The 24,780-nt window shown below is 41.4% G+C and overlaps 1 protein-coding gene across 2 annotated transcripts in view; it reads right to left on the bottom strand.

The window, feature by feature from the left end:
* Pde5a (phosphodiesterase 5A) overlaps positions 1-24,780 on the bottom strand; it is a 144,432-nt gene that overhangs the window by 72,840 nt on the left and 46,812 nt on the right. For both annotated transcript variants that reach the window (XM_087615296.1, NM_133584.1), the window contains 4 exon segments: positions 16,922-16,993; positions 15,135-15,224; positions 10,661-10,798; positions 8,145-8,212 (listed from right to left, as the gene is read on the bottom strand). In XM_087615296.1, the coding sequence (XP_087471422.1) occupies positions 8,145-8,212; positions 10,661-10,798; positions 15,135-15,224; positions 16,922-16,993 (368 nt within the window).

Below are 24,780 nucleotides of genomic sequence, written 5' to 3'. Positions count from 1 at the left end.
TACTGTAATACTATACAGGTCAGAGGCACACAGCGATAGGTCACAGACCCGAGGGAAGAAACCACTGCTGTTGTTTAAATGAACATGTCACGTTGCCCCCTGAACATTTGTGTTTATGCCACGGACCTCAGATGCTCTCAGTCCTGGTAAGAGAAGCTTCTTTTTGCAGTAGGTAGCTGTGGTGTTTCAAACGAGACTGGCCCTCAGTAGCTCATGTGTTTGAATAACTTGTCCTCAGTTGGTTAACTGTTTGGGAAGGATTATGGCAGTACTTCTCAACATGTGGGTTGAGACCCCTTCGGGTGTGAATGACCCTTCCCCAGGGATTGCATATCAGATATCCTACATAGCAGATATTTACCTTATGATTCGTGATAGGAACAAAATTATAATCATGAAGTAGCAATGAAAATAAATTTTTGGATGGGGGGGTCACCACAACATCGAAGAACTGTGTTAGACGGTCACAGCGTTAGGAAGGATGAGAACCACGGGGTTAGGAGATGTGGCATTATTGGAGAAGATATTATCACTGGGGGTGGGCTTTGAGGTTCCAAAGGCTTGTGCCAATCCATTGGTTATGCTGTGTTGTCACAGCAACAGAAACCCTAATTACGACATCAGCAATCAACGTATAATTAGTCCAAGTGCTGAGAGTAAAAGGCTGAGGGCTCGGCCCCAGTGGGAACTCTTCCCCAGTCGCCCCTCCCCCACCAAAGTTCAGGCAATGTCCTAGAAGAGGAGGTGGACTAAGATCAGGAAGAAGTGGAGGAGTTCAGGGAATGACATCTGGACATCGTGTAGCTATTAGAATCATCATCTCTTAGCAGCTATGGTTCACCTGCTCAAGAACTGCACAAAATCCAGCCAGAAAAAAAAAAAAAAAAAAACAAAAAAACAAAAAACAAAAAAAAAAAAACAAAAAACAGAAAAAACCAGCCAGGCCCATCCTAATTACATCTAAATACTTCTATTGTACCGGTGGATGGGTGGGCAGATATCGCCTGAAGGTCATTGCACTGCACGTAGAGTCCAGCACTCAGTAGGACCAGATGTCTTCCCTTCCCTAGCAGCCGGCACAGCGCCTGCTGACACCGTGAGAGCCAGCCAGACGGGAGAAAGATTCTGCTTAGTTTCAGGCTGATTTCTCTATGTCTCGCAGCCAAAGTATGTGGCATCCTCAAGAGTAAGGCTGTACTGTGTAATTAGGATGGGAAAGGAGCTCTCTAGCTCCACCCCTTACCGGGAGTGATTGGCAGTTGACAGTTGTTGGGAAAGACAGAACCATTCTTCCTGGGTGGGGTTCCCACTGGCAGGTTTTCTCTGGGCCAGTGAACGGGCCCACACCCACGTATGTGCAATGCTAATTGGACTTAGTGGGTTATTAAAAGCAACATTTGGGAGCATGTTCTAAGGGCACATGGAAGAATTGGAGGAGGGGAATGGAGGTATGAGCATATTTCACTGTATATATAGGTATTGAATTCTGAAGAGTAAAGAAAAATTATAATTAGAAAAAAAATACATGTCTTAGAGAAGAACTTTTCTGGTTCTAGATTTCCAAGGTTCCAATCCGGTGCCTGACTACTGTCCTTTATCTGCAGGCTATACCTTGGAACAGTGATGCTGTACGGTGTTCCACAATGATTCAGATATTTCAGCATTCCTTCTGTCATATGTATTTTGACTCGATTCTAATATGGTCCAATAGAGGCTTTCTGCTCTGGAAAGTATTACGCATGAATGAAAGAGAGTGCAGATGATATTACAGACAGTAGCAGAGGAACAGACGGGCATGAGATGAACTTCCAGCTCGGCCTTGAAGGCATTCGGACTGCCTTGCATAACAGATCTCCTGGGTCTGATTACATGTGTTATCTGCATGACATTCAAGGAAAAGGGTATAAGTGCACGCTTGAGCTAATGGCATAATACTTAAAACTACACTTTTTTTTAAACAAATAACGGCCTAGAGACATGAAACGAGAAGAAGCCATAATTTAGACAGGAAAAGTAAAAAGGTTGCCACCAGCAGAAAGAAAAACACCAGAAAAGATGCTTTTCATATATGTCTTCCACAGACAAAAAGTGAAAATAGTAACAACGGTGCTATTCTCACCATTACCTTCATCGTGGTGTCCACAACATCGGTCAGAAGCAACTCAAATGCCTAAGAGACTCTGAAGGGGCTACAGAAGCGCGAGTTCCATTAAAGTTACATAAGACCGTGGTTATTTCCTGTTGATGCATTGTTTCCTGCCCTCAATAAATACAGCCTGGACACCTGTTCCCCGAGGCCACTCTTGGATCTACACGTGACTGAAAAGCAAGCTTCAGTCACTACAATGAGGAGCTTACTAGCCAGGAGGAAACTAATAGAGTGGTGGAGGTTTTAACTGCGTATGCTGCTTGGGCAGTGTCTAGTAAAGATACGGCAGCTGTCCCCAAACTAACTCCTCTTTGCGTGGACACAGAGCCATTCAGAATAAAGGCTGCATTACTCTCCAGCCCAGAGTTAGCGTTGCCACATGAATAATTCCCAGTCGATAGGCTGACAAGGCATACTTGGGACAACTTCTTGACTACTGGTACGTGCTTTTGCCTCCTGGTCCCCTGGTTAGAGCATGAATGCGGTGGCTTGGTTCCATTGCGGCTCCCGATTGCATAGAGCATAGTTAAGGGATGTGAGGAACAGGCTTCAGAGATTTGGGACATCTGTAGACTCTCGGTCCAATGCCACCTTTGACCTGCCTAGCTCACAGCACACCCAGGAGAAAGTAATACAGATTACCTTCCTTTTAAATTTATACTTTTTTAATTTTGAGAATGTCCTACGTGAGTACTATATTCAGACCATTCCCATGCTCTCCCATCTTCCTTAAGTTCTCCTGACCCCTCCTCAAATTCATGTCTCCTTTAATTATTGTTGCATACACACACACGTATGTATATGTAAATACAATCTGCTGGGTCCACTTAGCCTTGATCCCATGTGTGTGCTTAGGACTCACCCCTTGGGATTGCATGACCTATGATGGGACTCGGGTCTCCGGAAGAGCAGTTCTCCGTTTCTTAGCAACCATCAGTTGCCTATAGTTCTTCAGCTAGGAGTAGGACCTTGTGAGATTTCCCCTATCCATGTTGGCTTGTCAGCTGGTTTGACCATCGTGCAGGTCTTAGGGAGGCAGCCACTTTGTTATGCTCATAGGTGAAATTTCCCTGTCGTATGTAGATGATGCCATCTTGCATTTCTGTTTGACTGTTTTTATTTTGTGCGTTTTTGATTCACAAAAACAAAACCAAACCAAGTACCGAACCTTCCTAAATACTACTGGTAACAATGCAAACACCACATGTGGAGAAGGAGGACAGAGAACATCCAAGTGGATCCCATTAGGAAAGAAATGGCACTGCAGAATCGTTCACAAAGCCAGCAGCGCCTTAGGAAGGGGTAAAGAGATGGGGAAAGAAAGGTGGGGTAAAAAGGAATAGGCAGAAAAAAATAAAAGGAGAACAATGCAAAACACATGTCTGACACGAATCGGTTCTACCTACACTCGAGAAATGTTCAGTAGCTGCAGATTGTTGAAAACAAAGTGGGCGGCGGGGCACGTGGGTGGAGGCAGCAGTGTTCGCAGCAGGTTGCAGCAAAGCATTTGGTGTGCTGGCTTAGCCTGCCAAGAGTCCAGAAGGCAGGACTTACGCTGACTACGAGTCTGTGAATGAGTGCATGAAGTATTTGTAAAATGTGTAAAGAAGAGAATGAAACCCAACATCTCCCATCGAATGTGGTGCTGGTCAGACACTTGGGTTTTATCAACCATCTGGCAGATCTCGGCTGTCGTTTTTACAGAACTGATCCACAGACGTATCAGCCTTATAACAAAGACTGGGTCAATGAGAAGACCTCTGTGCCTCCTTCCCCCATACCGACAGTCTGGGAAGTAATTCAGTTGGAAACACTGGAGTTAGGGGCAACTTGGAGCAGGCAGAGTAAGCTGTAGGGAGCTCTTGCTGTGACACTAACCCTGTTTCCGTTTTTTGAATGTCTGGCAATAAAACATGAATGATACTTTCTTTCTGAAACAACCATTGCCCCTTTGCTGCTTTTGTTTGTTTGTTTTACTTAAACATTATCATTTTAATTCAGATAGAAAGTATTCTTCGACAGTAACGGTTGGCACCAGTCCTTGGAAAGGTTTGGATCTTCCTTATAGCAGTGAGTGAGATAACCCTTCGTGGGAGACTGGGGCTGGTGACAAGGTTAGTCATGTCCTCTGGAAAAGTCTTAGTGAAAAGTAAATGTTCTTGGGGGGAGGATAGAATAAAGGGGATGTTTCTAGCCAAAAAAATGTTTGGCTAGATAGACTAGATGGCGAAAACCTTCAAAGTGTAATACAACGAATGCGGAGGACGTCATCCTTTATGTAACAGTGATATCACGGTGGCCTTAAAAGATGCCTTAGAGATTAAGCAGCAGGAAGTGCATATGGCTCATGTCTCAGTTGCTGATCTCTAGAGGCTACTTTTGAGGCCATGCCTCCCAGGGACGTTTCAAGACTGAGCCCACCAGGACACTAAATCAAGACTGTTCTGAGACCCATGATTCTATTGCCAGGAAAACCTCAGCTAGAAGGCTCCCCAGCAAACCTGTTAGGCTTTCCTTTGCCATTGGAGCTGTCTAGGACAGCACACAGCCTCCCCCTACTCATTCCTCCCACACCCCACAGACCCCAGACTGGATAGGACAGTCATTCTGACCCCACCAGCCTCTCCCACATCCTTCCCCCTTTCCATTTTCTAGAGCATGCTGTGTTCTCTAGGCAGCTCTGCGCATTCAAACAGTTCTCCACATCTCCTTCTGGAAGCGCCGGGCTAAGTCGTACATTTCAACATTTGGAGAGCGGGTCTCAACAGAGCTGCTTGAGAGACGATTCCTGAGAAAGCAGGGGCAGGGAATTTGGGAGAGATAAGGCTTTCTGAGTTGCAGAAGTTCACAGAAACCATTCATTGTAAGCTGGGGTGAACCCCAAACACACCCGGGGCGGCAACCACACACTACAGGGAAGGGTTTTGAAGAAATGTTACAGGCATTGGGCTCTGTTGAGCCTTACTGAAATTCTATCATTACTGAGGAAGAAAGCGAGGCTTCAGAGATCAACGAAATCACACACTAGCTAGCACACAGCAGCACCTGTAGTTAAAATAGTCTGAGTGCTACATCCTTCCACATGATGCCTGTTATCTTTGCATTGGAATTTTTCTCACTTTAAAAAGTAGTAGGGAAAAGGAACTCCACAGGAAGACCAAGAGTCAACTAACCTGGTCCCTTGGGGCCCTCAGAGTCTGAACCACCAACCAAAGAGCACACGTGGGCTGGACCTGGGCCTCCCTGCACATGTGTAGCAGATGGGCAGCTTGGTCTTCCCGTGGGTCCCGAACAACTGGAGTGGAGACTATCCCAAAAGCTGTTGCCTGTACATGGGATGTGTCCTTCTAGCTGGGCTGCCTTGTCTGGGCTCAGTGGGAGAGGAAGTGGCTAACCTCTTAGAGGCTTGAAGTGCCAGAATTGGGGGGTAGGCGGGGGCCCCTAATCATTCAGAGAAGAAGGGGAGGGGAGAATGGGGGAGAAATTTGGAAGGTGTGACTGAGAGGGGGGCAGTAAGCAGGATATAAAGTGAATAAGTAAAAAGTAAAATTAGAAAAAAGAGAGAGAGCACAAAAAAGTAGTTCTTCTTAAATTGAACTATATTTGTGTTTTCACATTTTAAAATCAATAACAAGTACTAGCTAGTATATATAGTCCAAGGTTATTATGAAGGAGCAACTCTTTGTGTTTATCATTTCGTAATTAAAATGCACATTTATTTAAGAAAAACAAACATCACTAGGACGGAATAGCAGCACTAAAATATCTCCTGAAAATGAAGGGTTAACACAACCCCAGCATGAGCATGAGCTCTGTATCATAGCACAGAGAGGAAACCTCCCAGCATCTGGAAATGTACCCCACTTCTGGAGTCTGGGGTGACAAGCCAGCTCTACAGGCCCTACTAACTTCATCCTGTTAGGTAACAATAAAGATACGCAGGGATCATGGATTAGGTAATAAAGATATGCAGGGTTCACGGAAATAGTTGTTTATATTTTGATATCTAACATTTGAAAACATACAGAAACTGTAGTCAATGTTATTTAAGCATATAAAAGAAAACAATCTCAAAACAGCCCTGAATGTTTATCCTTGATTACTTCAGACAGGGTCTCTAGTCCACATCCTTGCACGTCCTGTGGAGCTAAGGGTGACTCTGTGACCCTACCGCCTTACCGTCTCCATCTCTGGAGTGCCGGGATTTCATGTGTGTGCAACTACACCTGCCTTAGGGCTATGCACATGCTTGGCAGTACATTACCAAGCGGGTTGAATCCCTAGGCTCAGGGCCCATGACTTTCAATCAATAGAAAAGAGCTTAAAAATGAAAATGATTTATTTAACATAAATTGTATAGCACTTCATCACATGGATGAGTTCTGAACTAGCAGAATGTTTAGTACTGAGAAATAGAGAGTACCAAATCTTAGTACCATCAGTAATCAATTATAGAAGTATGATATATATATATAATATATAATATAATATATGCTATATAATAATATAATAAACATTAAGGATCAATATCAACTTAACTCTTTCTCAAATGTTAAAGTTCAGTTTTCATAAAGCTAGACCAGATAACTAATTTTATAAGTAAACCATTTTAAATAATTTTATTAATGCATGAATGGTTTTTTATTGCATCATTAGAATAAAGGCTAAGTTTAAAACAATAGGCTGACAAAAGCCATTGACGGTTAATGGTTCCCATCACCATAATGTTAGTTTAAAAATCAGTTAGATTTTTCCCTTTTAAAATGACCACACTAGTATATTTATCCCTTATAAAAGTATTTTATAAGATACTTGGAGTGGCAGATAATTATAAATGGTAGAGTATGTTCCATTTGGCCTACAGAGAGAATTTATCAAAAAGAAACTGAACATTTATAAATCTTTGCTTTTGCTGTTTTAAAATGTATATTTACCAGCAGAGGTCACTATTACACTAGGCTGGTCCAGCTATCACCAGATATGAGAAGATGTTGGTTGACTATGTAATGATACTCAAAATGGTAATATGAAAATTTAATTCAACAGATGCATGCTGTAGCATAGGTACAAAAGGCTATGCTTACATAACTGATTTACACTTTTAACTGCATCCTATTAACTCATTTGGTCCTGTGGAGCAAAGGCAGTTATATATAATAATGAGTGCGCACTTACTCATATTTATACAGAGTGACAAAAGCAACAACGGTGTTACAGCATCATAGGATCATCATATATACAGCTTTTAAGAAGGGAAAAGTATGATAAGCGCTTAATTTCTGGCACCTCATCTTGGTGGATTTCTATTCTTTGGAATATCCTATCGCTTAAGAGAATAATAATGGATTTTGTTTTGGGGGTTTTTTTTGGTTTTTTTTTTTTTTTGGTATGGCTAAAAGAAATATTAGTAAGAACATTCAGTAGTTTGCCCTAAATCCACTTCATAATCTCCAGAAAGCACTTGCCAGATCGGGATAACTGCCTGTATCCTCCATCTACAAACACAGCACATACTTTTCAAAATAAATACTATTAATAGAAAAACGAGCACACATTTAGAAACTGTGGAAAAGAGCTTAATGGAAGATCTGATGTGATTCAGCCGGAGAGGGCACATAGATTTCTAAGATGAGGATCACAGACCTCCTTCTGTTACTAGGTAAATTCTCATGGCTGATTTCAACTCAGAATAGATTTACAGAAAGTTTGCCAGGAAATCTGATATTTCCAGATGTGCAAACAGAAGAATATAACGGAAGAACAGTACTTGCGGGTCTTAGCTGAATGAGTTTATAGGAACAAAAGAGTGAGTCGGAACTAATCAGAGTACTCTCTAAGAAATAGTTCTCAGGTCAATTCACACCAAAGAAAGTATCCTAAGAAATTAAAATCATCTTTACGGAGCGAACAGCCTGTCACGCATACACCTAAAAGCAGACTACTAAGGAAGCACTTCTTAGCAGACACGCTTCTTGTGAGTCGGAAGTCACCTTACCTTGTCAAAGGCTCGGAGGATTTCCCTACTTCCTCCCACTCCATTTGAAACACACGAGAGAACGAGTCCTGAAAGCAGAGTGGCAGCATCGTTGAGACAAAACCATGGAAACCACAACACACACACACACACACACACACACACACACACACTGTGCTACACTAGGGTGCTAGTGCACAGACCTATTTCCCTTATTCTCAGACCAAATAGACTCAAGCACTAAATTCCCAACATCCTTAAAGATGCTTTCTATTATTGAAAGATCATATTACTTCTGATTTTACCCGAAGGAAGCTTTCAAGTAGACACTTCTGCTGCTTGTAAAACTCAGGCCTTTTTTATGCATATGTTCATGTGTGTCTGTGCATGTATGTGTGTGTATTCATGTGCATATGTGTTCATGAGTGTGTTTTTGTGTGCATATGCCTTCACAGGTGTGTGTGAGTGTGCATATGTGTTTGTATGTATATAACTCTGTGTGTTCATGAGTATGTGTATATGTAATGTGTGTGCATGAGAGTGTGAGTGTGTGTTTGTGTGTGTGTGTGTGTGAGAGAGAGAGAGGGAGGGTGTGGTATATGTGTGTTTGTGCAAAAGAGTGTGTTTGTATGAGAGGGCGTGTGTGAAAGAAAGAAAGAGAAAGTGTATATGTGTGTGTGTGTGTAAGAGAGGGGGAGGGGGAGGGGGAGAAAGAGAGAGAGAAAGGCCAGAGGGTAACCTCTGGTATCATTCTCAGGAATGTTATCCTCTAGCCTGGAGCTCACCAGTTAGGCTGACCTGACGGACAGTAGAGCCCTGAGGATCCTCCTGTCTCTGACTCCCAAGCACTGGAGTTACAAGCTTGCCCCAAACATTTTGGTATTGCTATGTGGCTTCTGAAAGCAAATTTGGGTTCTTAAGCTTTCAAGGCAAGGACTTTGCTGGCTCAGCTATTTCCCCAGCCCATAGAGTTCTTTCCTAAAGAGATATACCATTTGGCGACATTTAACAAGGAAAATAAAATAATTATGAAGACTTTAGTGATATCAGTGCTCCATGCTGTACTTACGATTGAATGACGAGATATTGGAAGGAAACACAAGCACAAAACAATAAAAAGTATAATTTGGGAATGGAAAAGCCAAGTGTATTTTGAGGGAACTTACATTTTTCTTTTTACTTGTGTTGAAGTAGTTGTAATCCATAAATAACAGTAACTCAACTAAATTCTTTTCTAAACTCAACGACTTATTTTTTCAAAAGAGGTCAGAACATATTCTTAGCCATCTTCTTGAGCTGAGAGTCAAACCACACTGATCTAAATCAACTTGTTGCCATGAGAGGTATTAACTGTTAAAAATTCCACAGAATGTTCATAAAGTGAGATTTAAATTTGTAAAAAGGAATGCTTCGATAGAAAAAATTAAAAAGTTAAATGCTAAAGAACAGATCGCTGAAGGAAAATCACAAGTTTGTATACTGAATTAATGAATTCTGATATAATCTTTAAAAAGCTAGCAAGTACCTTGTAATCATTTTTATTAAATATTTTAGAAGTGAATAGAAATATAAAATAGTAGCTACCCGTGAAAATACTGAGTATTGTTCTGATACAATGAATTTTTATTTGATAAACAATATGAATTTTACACTAATCAATGCATCCATCCTATCATGCATATTAAGAGGATAGTGAGTTGTCTAAATATCCAAGCCAATTAAAAGTTTAGTATGACCAAATGTCTTTTATTAGTCTACTTCTACCAGAAATGTCAACTCAAATGTCGTATATGAATTATAATTGACCTATTCAAGTGACAGTGCTTTCTTTTTTCCTAATAGCCTGCCAATGAGTCGTCTCCTCTTAGACGAGTGGAAGAACAACTTCCACCACAAGGAATATTCCACGGTTCAGACAGTGAGAAGAGAGAAAATCTGCACGAGACAAAACTGTGGCAGGCCAGTGGTCTGATTCTCGAGCAAACCCTCTCTTCCGGAAAAGCTTCCTAACAATAGCGATAAACGGACTGAAGATCTGTGTATTGGAATGGTGGGTCATTTCCTGCCGTTGGAAATGATGTCGGACTTAAACACTCCTTTACTCCTACCCACCACCTGCCTACACCTTCTGCTAATTTTCCTAAATAATTTCTGGTAAGACAGAAAATTTTATACTCCACACATTCAGAATGGGAGTCTACCTGTTTCAGATACCAAGGCACCTCAGCTCTTAATGGTTTAGTCTGCATGGTGCAATCAATACAAGTTGTTTTCCCATTAAGACAGAGCAGCCACAGGCAAGGGGTAGCTCAGAGAAAAAACCCTTGGTTAGTGGCGGGACACTGAAGGTTTCTGCTACCCTCGCCTCCAACCCACTTCATAAACAGTTCACCCTTGTATTGGTTTTGCATTAATATGTATAGGCACTGGGAGCTGGGGTGTGTTCTAAGGAAAAATAGCGTTTGAAATCAGAATACACTTTCAAGGAAGAGAAGTGTCCGTTTTTTGCAAAACCGGAAGTCCCTGTCTGTACTCACAGGGCAGTCTTCATCCACGATGAAGATGGTGCACTTCTGCACCTGCATGAAGGAGATAATAGTGGCGGCTATTTTCTTCAGAATTACTTCCAATGACTGCTGCTCCTCGAAAATTAAGCTAGCAAGGTCAAGTAATACCTGGACGAGAAAAGGTGACAGATTGTGATTGGGCAGAGACTAAAGCAATACAATGGGTTAAAGACTGTTTATGAGCAAGTCCCACTCAACTATTAAATCCATGTCTGTGTAGCTAATGCAACCCTGCCCAGATCATGTAGTCAGTATAGTCGGAAGATGATGGGAACTTAGACTAATGTAACCAGCTCCTAACTCTTCCCAGGAGTTAGGTAAGGCAGGGCAAGTTTGTAAGTGTGTATCATCGGACTTTTATCGGGATTACAAAATATGATATTTACAAGATGTGTTGAACAGTTATCTACCTGAAGGTGAATAGTTATCATCGTTGTAAACTTCTGAGATCGGCATTAGCAACATTGTTAATGCATTAGCAACATTGTTAATATTTCATAAAGTACAAAGGCAGCAAAGTTTTAAAACTCCTCCTTCCTGTCCCTCTATTCTGGTCTCTTCAGCTCTATCCTTACTCAGGCTGCAGCCTGCCTACAGAAGTCCTTCGTCAACCCCCTTCATGTCTTAGGGACTAGACCTCCTGTTGCAGATCCAAGACCACCCCATCCCCAGCTCTTTCCTTCTAATTACCTCCATTTTTTGTGACTCCCTGCTGACCCGCAGAACAACTGGATAGCAACAAGAGAAATGGCGGAAAGTAGAGAGATTGATGGAAGCTAAACAACTGGTTACTGAATGAAAATTAGATAGAGACGGAAATTAAGAAGGAAATTTAAAACATTTTAGAAGTGAGTAAAATGAAGACACAACGTGCCCAAACCTAGGGGACATAAGGAAGGCAGTTCCAAGAGACAAGTTCACAGCACAAACTGCCTATATTTTTTAAGAAAATAGAGAATCTCATAACAATGACAGTATCAAACTAAAAACTCTAGAAAACCAAGAAAAAATAATAGCCCCCGAGAGTATATTGGAAGAAACAGACTCATGACAAAAATCAACAAAGTAGAAACAAAAACAATACAAAGACTCATGGAATAAAGAGTTGGTTCTTTGAGAAAATTTACAAGATTCACAAACTCTTAGACAAATTAGGAAAAGGACAAAGATATGTCCACATTAATAAAATTAGAAATAAACAGGACCAGCACAACTGACATCGAGGAAGTCCAGAGAATCACAGAATATACTTCGAAACTGTAGTCTAACAAACTAGAAAAAACGAAAAGAAATGGATACATTTGTTGATATATCTAGCCTGACAAAGTTAAATCAAGATGAAATAAATAATTTAGGTAGACTCATAATCTCAGATGAACGAGAAGGAATAATTTTTAAAAAATCTCTCAACTGAAAAAGCCCAGGGCCAGATGGGTTCAGGGCAGAGCTCTACCAGACTGCCAAAGAAGAACTAATGTCAACACTTCTCAAATTACTCTGCAAAACAGAAACTGCAGGAACATTACCTGATTCTGTTTACAAAGCCACTGTTACCATAATAGCCAAAACCCTGCAAAGACCCAAACCAAAAAGAAAAAAGAAGAAAGAAAGGTATATAGGTCGATATCCCTTATGAACTTGTAAATACTTGCAGATTGTATTCAAGAGCACATCAAAAGATCACCCACCATGATAAAGTTGCCTTCGTTCAGGATGCAGGACTGGTTCAGCATGTCTACATCAGTAAAGTCATGCTCAAGACAAAGAGTCTCAAAGACAAACTCACACAATCATTTGGTGCAGAGAGGCCTTTACACAATACAATAGCCCTTCGCGATACATTCTGAGAAGGTGAGGGGTACAAAGGACATAGTGCAACACGTAAAAATATGTATAGCGAGCCCGTAGCCAATATGAACATAAACAGAGAAAACTCAAAGATTTTCCATCTTGTAAGTTGTCCCCTCTCTCCATAACTATTCAATGCAATACTTGAAGTCTTGGCTAGGGACAAGAAAGTGAAGGAGATCAAGGGGGTATAAATAGAAAGGGAAGAAGTAAAAGTATTTTTTTATCTGCAGATGATACGATTTTATGCTCAAAAGACTCCCAAAAGGCCCTATAAGAAGACTTCTCAAGCTGATAAACATCTTCAGCAAAGTAGCAAGACACACAGTTAACATGCAAAAAGTCAATAGCTTTCTTATTCACAAATGGCAAACACTGATAAACAAATCAATGAAACGATACTTTTGTAATAACTTCAAGAAAGATTTGTGGCATAGGATCTTTGAGACACTGAGGAAAGAAATTGCAGAAGATCTAAGCAGATGAATCTCCTTGTGAAAATAGGCATCTTACTAAAAGCAATTCACAGATTCAATGCATGTGCACAATTGTACTTCTTGTTTTGTTTTATTGTTTTTGGGAGAGGAGGAAGGGAGGGAGGGAGAGAGAGACAGAGAGACAGAGAGACAGAGACAAGACACAGAGACACAGAGACACAGAGAAAGACACAGAGACACAGAGACACGGAGACACACAGAGAGAAATTGTGTGGCTTGGGTTATGGAGATGAGAAGGATGTGGGAAGAGTTGAAGAAAGAACTCTTGTCAATATGACCCAAATATATTTTGTGCAAAAAAAAAAAAACATTTTAAGTTCCCTCTGAGCTTTTCTAAGTATTATCCTCTGCTTCTGGATGCATGGAAGTCTTTGCAGTCTCTCTTAAAGAATTTACATGATGAAGGCCAGAAAGAAGTTTCCTCTGGAGGACTTGTGCATGCCACACCATTCTAGCTGCGCTTGGGAGGACAGGATTCAGTAAGGTGGACTCGGGGAAGTCAACATTTCGGAGAAGCAGAAGTGAAATGAATTATGGGAGCACACCGCACAAAACAGGACAACCAGGGAGATGAGTCCTCATGAGCAGAGGCTGCCCCGCCAAGCCTCAGGACTCCAGGGGGCATGGACCGTGAGCTCACAGGAGGGATATGGTGTTATCACAGCTGTATTTGTAAAACTAACTGAGATAGAAGGATTGAGATCAGAGTAGGAGATATGGAGAATTCTCTGGTTTAAGAGCACTGAGTCTTCCTTCCTTTTTCTTCGTTTTTGGTGCTGGGAATTGAACTTTGGGCTTCACCCATGGTAGTCAAGTGGCCTGCCATTGAGATAGAGTACCAGACTAGCATTAATTCCGAAAAGAGAAAATAGAGTGTGGAGAAGTTTATGGATTACAAAGTCATGAAAAATGATTACATGAAACTGAAGGTTTCCTGATACCTCCAGTCTTAACCAGATGGCGTGACACACAGACATGATAAGAAGAGACCTTGTGAAACTGCTACGAAAACAAATCCAAGCACTACAAAAAGCTTAGAAATGTAAACATATAGGACAATACAGGTCCTATTTTATATATAATGGACAATACACACAAAGCATTCGTAAAGAACCAAGGGTCAGAACCTGAACGCTCATCAGAAGACTGGTGGCCCTTAACATCTGAGAAACTCAGCTTCCCTCACACCAACCGAAGGGGTGCATGGTAAATCAGGCATCTTCATGCATGCAGGGATTCACAAAGATTACCTCACCGATGCTGCTCTTAGACATTTAGCTGAGGACATGCTGGAGCAAAACAGGATGTAAGTGAACAAGAAGTTGAGAGATCCAGAAAATAGAATCTTTTCTAAGAGAAGCTTGAAGGAAAAGTCCATGTTGCTGTACACACTCCAGGCACAGAGTGGAGGACTTTAGAGTGACGGGAAATATGGAAATCCTTAATTCAGACATCTTAAGAAAAGAAGAAATCTATAAAATATGTAAGTGAGAGAGGTGAGTGTGTGTGAGGGGCAGGAACAGAAGATTACATTAAAGCGAAAAGTTCCAAGAAATGAGGGAAGGAATTGGTTAATATTGGGGGAAACTATAAGTTATATATAGCAAAAGCAATACAGATATGTATATAGCATAATTACAAATTAGAATTAACATAAACGAAACCTAAGAATGGTTCATCATGGCCATAGACCAATATGTACATTAGCAGCTTCAGCAATAAAAAAGAAAAAAAGATTCGGATAGCAGGTCTAAGAAACAGGATTCAGGAAGGATGTGAGGAAGACCACGGATGCTAAGGTGCTCCCCTTGGTAAACTATGGAGCAGAGTGGAGGCCACAGTTGAAGAACAGCTAAAACCATCATTCAAGGACACGAGTTCATCCACATCTTTGAAGGCAAAGAACACGGTGGTCTAACAGAGATGGTGCTTTTCCACAGCACGGAAAACGGAAAAGGAAGTGACCATCAGAGTCTCGGGAACTGAATTTTAATAGTTTGCATTCATAAATCAGATAAAAACAACAGCTTTTTTTTTAAAAAAAAAAAAAAGGGGGGGTGTGGGGAGGCCGCCTTGATCTCTTTAGAGATGACACTCACCTGATTTCTTTTGTTCTCCAGCAGTGACGTTTCATAGAGCTGGGCGTTGTGAAGAACAATGCCACAAAATGCCAGATAGGCAGCAAAGTCCTGGAACAGAGACGAGAACGGCCAGGTTGGAACTGCCTGCAGCACCATCTAGAAACACTTCAGAAACATGAAAGTACCCGTGATTGAAATAAACACAAAACACCGGAATGCAGGCGCTTGCTATGCACGGATGCAAGGTAAGCGTTCGGCAAACGGCACAAGTAACCAATGGGACGGCTGAGCATTGGCTCTCATGTTATATGAGGGGGAAGGGGAGAGGAACGGAAGTGAGCATTGTGTGTGCGATCACGATTTCCCCTATAGAAGATGTGGTGGACATTGTCCATGACACTGATTCAATAACAAATACAGTTTACTATTGCAGCCAATGGAAACTCACGGGTTTAAGAGAACACTGGCTGTGACAAGTTAAGTGTTACTTAAGGCTGCAGGTATCAGTTTAAGTATGTCATCTTTTTAATATGGATCTGAATCCTTATTACTCTGCAACAGGGTGATGTGCCTCATGGTCAAGTTAGTGGTTAAAGCACTCTGCAAGATGGTACGATTTATCCATACCCATGGATGTATTTTGTCAAGATGTGATACAGCCTAAATATTTATTAAGAGCAGGTTTCTTCCAATGGACTATATAAATAGCAGGCATAAAGTTTATCTAATAATCATGCTTTCCTATCAAGTGTTCAGGTGTAATTACTAGCATAGAAGTATGCTACTCAGACTTTAAAAGGCACTTCCTGTGGTCTGGATCAATTAAAACATGGGGGCTAGCATAGGTGTCATTACTGCCACATAGCAGAAACTCCAGTGATCGCCTTGTTTGAATGCCTTTCGAATTAAAAAGCAGCGACTAGTTTTTAGAGGAGCCAACATGTTAGCAATGGCTTGGAGCAGTGGAGATGCCGTGGGCTCTGACAGATGTATAATACATATTTAATAGATAAGACTCATCAATCTCTGGAGAACGAAGGTGTAGGCAGACCTAGGGGAGACCAGGGATGGAATCTTGTCAATGTGAAATGTGGAATGTTTTTCTTAAGAGTTGGACGGGAACAGAGAGATAACACTGACCGCTGTTCTTTCCGAAGCTGAATTCCTATAACCCATCCTGTATTTACACCTTGGCACGCCTGTGTGAAGCTTACAAAGCTAGGGGATTTGCTTTACCAGCAGGAAAATGATCATTTTCGGCCAGTGCAGGGTGCAGGGTGCAGGGCTTAGAGAAATCCTTTCTCCCCCTCGAGGATTTTTTTTGCAGCACTCATGGGAAGTACAGTGAGGACACTAGAGTACGGAGGACCCTCGGTGTGCACCCAGTTCAGGGGACAGCTGGCTGGTGGCTCCATGAGGGAAGAGCACAGGGTTGCCGATGACAGTCAAGCACCCTCAGGTCACACAACACTGCAGCCAGCTGAAGGCATCCTTCTAAAATTCACGCTGTTTTTACCTCTTTTCCTCTTAAAATATATTTTGAGAATTTCACAGATGAGTACTGTAGTTACATCTTTCCCTCCTACCCTTTCGCCTCTTCAACTTATGCACTTGCACGCATGCACACGCATGTACACACACACACACACACACACACACACACACACACACACACACCCCACATCATTTTTAACTTTACTTTTTTTCAAGCAACCGTTTCAGCAATGCCTTACTCCAGAGGTCATGTGCTATAGAGAGAACACGTCTCTCTGAGCTGGCATCGTGCCAGCCTCTGGTTCTGTTACCTTTTCATCTTTTTCAGTGAATGTCCCACCGTTTCCTGATTTCTTGTTGATGGCCTGAGCTACACCAACGACCTAGGATAAGAAGAAAAAAAATGACACATTATTTTTCCATTATCTTTAATCCCTCAAAGTGAACATGCTTATAAAACACAAAGCCAAAAGTTAAAACAAAACTCCTGAGTCCGGTCTTTTATTCTTAATAAGGATAGTAATATTCCTAATTTCCTAGAGCCCAAACTTCATTGGACTTTGGGATTTCATCTTATAACCAGATTAAGCTAGCGGGTAATTGTGTTTTAAGTAAATATTCTGCATAGTCTTCTAGTACCAAAAAAAAAAAAAAGGCAGAACAATCTTTTACGTTTCCAATAAAATATATAATTAAACAAACTTTTTACATTGATCTAGACTATTCCTAAAAGGCTAAGCGCTCATTCACTAAAAGTGAAGCAGGACCGAGCGGCCAGTTGCAGAGGAATGCAGGGAATCATTAGCGCACAAGAATTTCTCAGGCAGGAATGCGGCTCCACTTCTGAAACTCTGGCCTTAAAAATTATTTGACCTTCAAGAGAATTATTTTTGGGAAAAGAAGTTATTAAAAAAATAATAAACCCAAACAGGAATTAATAGGCGAAGTCTACTTTCACATAGGTCAGAAGGAATTTGAAAGATAAACTGTACTTAAGTTGGCCAAGCTAAACTTGGCCCGTAAGCCTTCAGCTTCACAAAAGGTTTAGAAAGACTTGAAGCTCCAGAGGCTGTTATTCTCGCTCAGTTCTAGCTTAAGGTTGAGGAATTACTTCAAGTCAGTAACAGCTTACGACTTGCTTCAGCTCCCTCTCGCTATGAATTCTACTGCTCCGTCCTTTCCCAATTTAGTCTCATCAAGATAAACTATTTCCCTCAAGTGCTCCTGCTTTAGGAAACGCAGCCCGAATTCCGTTTAGAAGAGTCCTCTTTCTTTGCTCAGTCTTTCTTTGCTAATTCTCTACCTACAAGAAAATGATACAAAGTCCTCCCTTGGGAGGGCAGATCGGGAAAGGGAAAGGTTCTCTCAACACTGATTTGTTACTTTCCTCTTTGTTTTCTCTCTTCTTCTTCTTTATTGAATCCTAAAAGAATAATATACTTTTTAATAAAAAGAGAATTACTCATTTATCCTAACTCTGTTTGTTGCCCTTGGTTGGACTCACCCTGACTTTTGCAGGCCTCTTGTAAACTTAAAGTCTTGAGATGCTCTAATCTAAGAACAAATGCTGGGGAAAGGTTTTGGCTCAGGTCAAGCATGTCTGTTCATAGCTAGATATTTTCACTTGAAATAGAACTGATGAGAACAACCCGAGGGGGCCGATGTAGCAATGCAAGTCTAACCTGATTTTAAACATTAGTTAATTTGTTATTAAATGAGTGCTAAACTGCCTACTAGAAAAACTCAAAGAATAACACATAGAATAAAAGGTTACCCGGAAAGAGTTCAGAGTTCAGTGGGCAGTGAATGACCCACGCAGAAGCAGTATACCTTGGGATGTGTTTTATGGTGCAGTTGTTCATATTGGGGGCACAGTAGTGGGACCCTTCTTAGAACACTTAATGTGTTCACTCAAAAACTCACTTACTTAAAAACTGACCCAAATCAAATCAGAGTAACCCATCAGTGGGCTACCATAAATCGACAGTGAGGTAAGTCAACATTAAAGTGTTAAAAGAAACAAAATCAGTTTTACGACTCTGAAATTAAGAGCTATAAAAGCCACATTGTGATTTAATGAGGTTGTTGAAGTCCCCTACGAGTGAAGCCAGCATAAAGACAGGCCATTTGGGTCTCTGAGTTCCCGGATTATGAACTTAAACCTGGTCAGTGGACTGTATAGTTGGTGCCCGGGCAATGACTGGGATAACCAGGGAGACCTACAAGAGAAGAAGGTGGGTGGGTCAGGGAACATCAATATCCAATAGAAAAGCAGACTCAAAATACTGCTGCCCCATGGATTTCCTGGGGTCTTCCATTTTAGAATCAGAACGCTTGGAACAAGGTTTCTTCGGCAGACTCATGAGGGTCCCTGGGGCTCTCCCTTTATTAAAATCTGTGCTCCAATTTTTCTCTCTCATTTCCTCGCCTCTTTCCTTATCCCCCTCCTCCATCTCTCTCTGGTTTCTTGACACAGTCTCTCTCACTCTGCATGCCGGGACATCTTTGATCTTGCAGCAACCCTCCTACCTCCACCTCTCATATGCTATGCTTGCCGGCATAAGCCTCCACAATTTTCCTTTGAACTTAAGTTTTAACTTACAGTTTTGACACTCAGAGATAGTTATTTATAAATAAGCATTATTTGTGACAATGAAATTTAAAGTTTTCTTTCTGGTTGAAAGAAAAATATCTTTGAAGCCATACTTTATCTGGATTGATCCTTCCTTCCTTCCTTCCTCTCTCTCTCTCTCTCTCTCTCTCTCTCTCTCTCTTTCTTTCTTTCTTTCTTTCTTTCTTCTTTAGATACTAGTGCCTGTGGCCCACTTCAGAAGGGTTAGCTTGAACAGTAAATTCACTGTTTATTCAGTGATTTGCATGATACCAAGGTGAGAATTTGAACCTGCTACCTGCATGGGGCACAGGCTTAAGCAGAGGGCAAGTTCCCTCATTGCTTGTCCTGACTGCTGATGGATGGAGATGAACTCAGCCCCTAGGTAGAACTTCACAGATGAGACTTTTCAGAGTTCCCTTTAAGCCCACTGGCTCCCACCTGCTGCGTGGGCTCTCCTACAGTCCACAGATGCCACTCACCCACTTCACTCTCTCCACACAGAAGCTCAGACACTGGGAGCCCATTTGGCTTTTGGAAGCTCAGTTTCCTAACCTTGGATTCCCCACTTGGCTTCAGACATCCATTGGTCCCCCACCCCAATGCCATCTCCCCTTTAAACTCATTTGTACAGTTTAAACCTTGCTTTTTGTACCATTTGATCCCAGACTAGTTTGCAGAATGCTAGAATTTCTACATCAATTTTGTCTTCTTTGTGTCCCAGAATACCAACGATTTTCTATGTAATTGGACCCAAGAAGCCACAGGGAATCAGTTCCAGATTCCTACCATTCAGAGATGCTATCTTGGTAGTTGCTATATTGAACTATTCAAGGAATTACAAAAGAAAAGATATATATATATATATATTGAACAAGCAAATTTTTCTCAAATATATTTATCTGAAGTTAGATAAATTCATGGAGGCAGAACCCATCATCACAGAAGGCTGACTATATTTAATTCCTTCTAATGCTAAAGAGAAATATGTACTTAAGACAGTTTCATAGACTGAGTTATTCCAACAATAAATTGCTCATATTCTCTGGTAGCCTATGGCTTTTCTACTACTAATGTTGTAGACTTAGATGAGAAGTTTTCTGTTGTTGTTTCTGTTTTAGTTAGGAATGCTGAGTATAATATTTACATTAAAAAGTGGGCAAGTGAGAGCTGGAGAGATGGTTCGGCAGTTAAGAGCATCGGTTGCTCTTTCAGAAGACACATTTTTTGATCCCTAGCATCTAAGGGAAGCTCACAGCAATTTGTAACTCCAATCTCAAGAGATCCAACTCCCGCTTCGGAACTCTGAAGGCATTAGGCACACACACAGTACACACAGGCAGGCAAAATATCCATACACATAAAATACATTTAAAAAGGAACTAAGCAAGTAGCTACCCGTAGTAGCACATATCTGCACTCCCAGCACTAGGGAGGCTGAGGCAGGAGGTCTGCTAAGATTTCAAGACTGACTTGAGCTACACAGTGAGTTCCAGGTCTGCCAGGTTTATTAAAAAAAATCTCAAAAATAGAATGATAGATAGAGAGATAGATAGAGATAGAGAGAGAGAGAGAGAGAGAGAGAGAGAGAGAGAGAGATCAATCGAAACCAAACCAACCAAACATACACCAAGTATTTCTCTCAAGAAATTACCAGATCAGGAGGGAAAAATAAGTGTGTGTGTGTGTGTGTGTGTGTGTGTGTGTGTGTGTGTGTGTGTGTTCTACTTTCAGAAGGATGACATACTAAAATCACCATGGAATAAAGCAATAGGTTAAGAATAGACACTCGGGATTATAGCTCAGTGGTAGAATAGTTGTCTACCATGAACAAGGCTTTTGGTTCAGGCATCAGCATCATCAGGAACAAAAGAAAGAAAAGGTATGATGCTTGTCGAAAGTGACACAGAGTAAAAGACAAAAATACATCAGTGGTCTGAATTTCAACCGCCCAGAGCAACATCGGCGTCCTCCACCTTCCTTGTGCGTCTAGAAAAATCTTTCCCTGTAGTCTGCTGTGGATTGCCCTTTGAACAAATTGGCTCATTTTCTTAGGATCAAATAATTACTTTGTGGTTAGCTTTGTTGCTTAGTTTTTGATACAAAGTCTCTCCTTAACTACTATAGCTGAGGCTGTCCTGGAACTTACTATGTAGCCAAGGCCTTCAGGCTTCACATTTGAGAGTCAAAGCCACTGTGACTGTCAGAGTCATTATCGGGAAGCCCATGGGCGTGCTGCCTCCCTCCTGCCCTGTGCTATATTTTCAAGCAGAAAGGGGCCTCTATTTTCCTGGCAATCCCCAGCATCAACAGGGCTGGATGTTCTCTAGGAATGACTTGAGTTTCTGAGTGAGCAATATGGAATGCGAAAGCTGGTCATGTCAGGGACAACCCATCACTGTCACAGAGGGCAAACCCTTATTCAATAAGCAGCTAATCCCAGACATTTACTGAGGTCGCTTATCAGTCTCAATTTCAGTTTCCAGTGGAAGCTCCACATAACATCTGAAGACACGGGAGAAATGCGAGAGACTGCAAATCCTGACATCCCACCGCTGGCCACACACCTCAAGAAAACCACAACATAATGAAAAGACGACAACAGCAATACCCAATATTATCAACATGGGGAGAATTCACCCAAGTGTTCGTTTCAAAAATTCCACTTCCTCTGTAAATAAATGAGTGTCTTTGGGGCTGGGACATATCTTCCCAGTGCAAAGCGAGGAATATGCATATGTTAATTTTTCCCCAATAATAAGAGAAGAATGGTGCCGGCACTGGTTAATTTTCTTACAAATACCTGACAAGAAGTAAAACAAATGGACAAAGGTTATGGATGAGCTGTGATATGAAAATGTAAGCAAAATAAATCCTTTCCACCCCAGCTTGCTCTTGGTAATGGTGTTTCAGCCCAGCACCAGAAAACCTAACTAAGACACATCTCTTTCTCTTGAAATTGAGCCTGGAGGACCAATTCTCTCTTTATGGTAGAGAAGAAAGCAGGATTTTAGATGAAGTTTCAACATAATTCTTTTTCTGATGTAGATAGCATAGCTGGGTCTAAAAAGAAACATGAGTCACAGAAGCTGACAAAGGACTTCCCTGTGAAACTTCAGTTCTTAGCTGAAAACAGATGCTGGCACAGACATCTACTTAGAGTAGTAATTCCATTGATAATTACTGTAAAATGTGCAAAAAATATTGAACTCTATCTAAAGGTCTAATTTTGCAGCCTTGAGTCAAATATTACACAAAGAAATTGTTTCTTTTTATCCCCAACTGGTTCCAGTTCCTTAACACTCACCACTGAGGACTACATAAAACTCCTCAAAATTAAATTTATGAATGAAAATTTTCAAAGCAGTACCCTCCAAGAAGCATCAGAATGGTTAGAGAATGTACCAGTGAAGTTGAGCCTTCTGCTGAATGAAGGGTAACATGAACCAAATTTTCTAAGCTCTCTCAATGAGGTCTCATTTGAGAGATAGAGCACGCTGCCGATGGCATCCTCAAGTATGAACTGTCGATGCACTTTCTTTTCGCTCTGGGTCCGTGATGTAGATACAAAGATTTCACCAATTAGACTCTCCTTCATCTGCTATTCTTAGGAAACGTCCCTGCCCCCCTTGGGAAAGTGGTTACCTTCTTCTCTGACAGTCCACTTGTTTATTATCTAAGTGCTAATGTGGAAAAGGGAAGGTTCTTCAGCATCCCAGCATCCAGTCCAGAACAAACAGAAAGTGCTCCCAGCAAGTCTACTTCGTTTCTAAAACAAACCTACAAGAAGGAGCACTGCAGGGGAGAAAGCCCAGGGAACAATTGTTTCTAAAAGCTGGCCAGCTCTGTGAGACTAAAATAGACCCAGACCAACTGACGGTCCATTAATAAACTTTGCCGAGTTTTGTAATTATACTTCCCTTGGAATTGAAGGATTATAGGCATATAAATCTAACGTTTTATTTTTACGGACGGAATCTTCCTGTCAAATCTGAGAATTCCTCCTCGGTTACGACGGGCTTTGATTACTTGTTCTTCAGTCTCTACCTTGGTGCTGGAGAAAGCACTGAGGAGGATCATGGGAGCAGGTGTTTCCTCCTGAAAGGCTGGAGGCAAACACACAGAGGAATACAGCAGCCGGTTCTCGCCTTGCACTGCAAAGCTTCAGCTCCTTGATCCAGCATTTCAGGGGAAGGCTGGATCCATTTAACATCCATCTCCTACAGAATTGCCCCTGGGGCACAAGCCCTCTCACTTCGAATGGAAAAATTAAAAGCATGTATTTTGCTTGCTTCTTTAAAAAATGTATCTTTGTTGTTGTTGTTGTTGTTCTTTGCTTTTTTGAGACAAGGTCTCTCTTTGTAACCCAGACTACTCTTGAATTGATAACCCACATCTCCACTTTTGTAACGCCAGACTTATTTATTTTCCTATTTATTTTCATCTCTCTTTTGTTTAGATCTGTATCTATGTATATCAATAATTCAACTATCACTTGTCAAATAAGACTCGGTGTTACAGAAAACAAGTGAGAATATTTTTAAATGGTCAAACATAGGCCATAAAAAGCTTAAACTCCACAACACATTTACTTTTGCATGACGTGGTTTTTTTCGTGCCTTCTTGTGTGACTTGGGTGTGAGTTAAATGGCTTTAATCCATCAAAGTATTTATCTCTCAGGAATCTAGTTAGAAACTGGCAGATGCTCTCTTCAGCACTGCACTATTTGGTAACGTCCTGCCTTCTGTTTCCTACTCACCCCTCCCTAGGTGATCACAGAGAAAGCAGCAGGAAGTTCCTAGTGATGAATCCCTGCATGGGAGTATGTAGGTTTGGTCCCTATACAAGCGAGGGAACACTCAGTTCTAGTACTGTTACAAGGAACAATACTTTGGGGAAGGACAGTGTTTCAGAAAGAGGCCATCTGGTCCAGTGGCAGCTGAATTCTCTGTACTCCTTTACTAAACATAAGAGAATTCTGTCTGCTTACATAAATAACTGATGCAAGTGACTAAAATAAGAACTGTCTCGAGTGCCTTTGCCCGAAAAATCCAGAATTAAGTCTGAATGAAATTTAATAGCAGGTCTGAAAAGCACACTTGCATTTTTTCTTCCAGTTTGCTTTGTAGGCATACCATGGGGCATGCTGGCCCAGCTTAGTGCAAGAACCCTCTTGGAGCTCTTTCGTCTATAGTAAAACCTTGCCTCTGGAGTCTTCTTACGGTACTAGAGAATGTGTCTCTGCCCCTTCCTTCCTTCCTTGTCTCATATTTTGAGAGAAGCTTTGTGTTAAGTGACTTAGGCCCTAACATTGAATGGTCATCAGAAGACCCTCAGGTCCCCTGGCTGTGCCCACAACACAGCATCAGGGTCCCCTCCATCCCTTCCCATTCAAAGCCACAGAAATTCAAGAGGGAAAGACAGTGCAGCTGTCATCCATGGTGGAATGTCGGTGATTCTTTCCCGGATTGTGACTGCACAGTCCAAAGGTGTGTTTGTGGGTGTTGGTTTGAAGTTCCTAGTTATGTGACCAAGACCCCTAAATGTGGACCATTTAG

The sequence above is a fragment of the Rattus norvegicus genome, chromosome 2 (genome assembly GCF_021556685.1).
Source record: "Rattus norvegicus strain SHRSP/BbbUtx chromosome 2, alternate assembly SHRSP_T2T, whole genome shotgun sequence".
NCBI lineage: Eukaryota > Metazoa > Chordata > Mammalia > Rodentia > Muridae > Rattus > Rattus norvegicus.
Note: the sequence above shows the minus strand (reverse complement) of the source record. Positions and strands in the feature narration are given on the sequence as shown.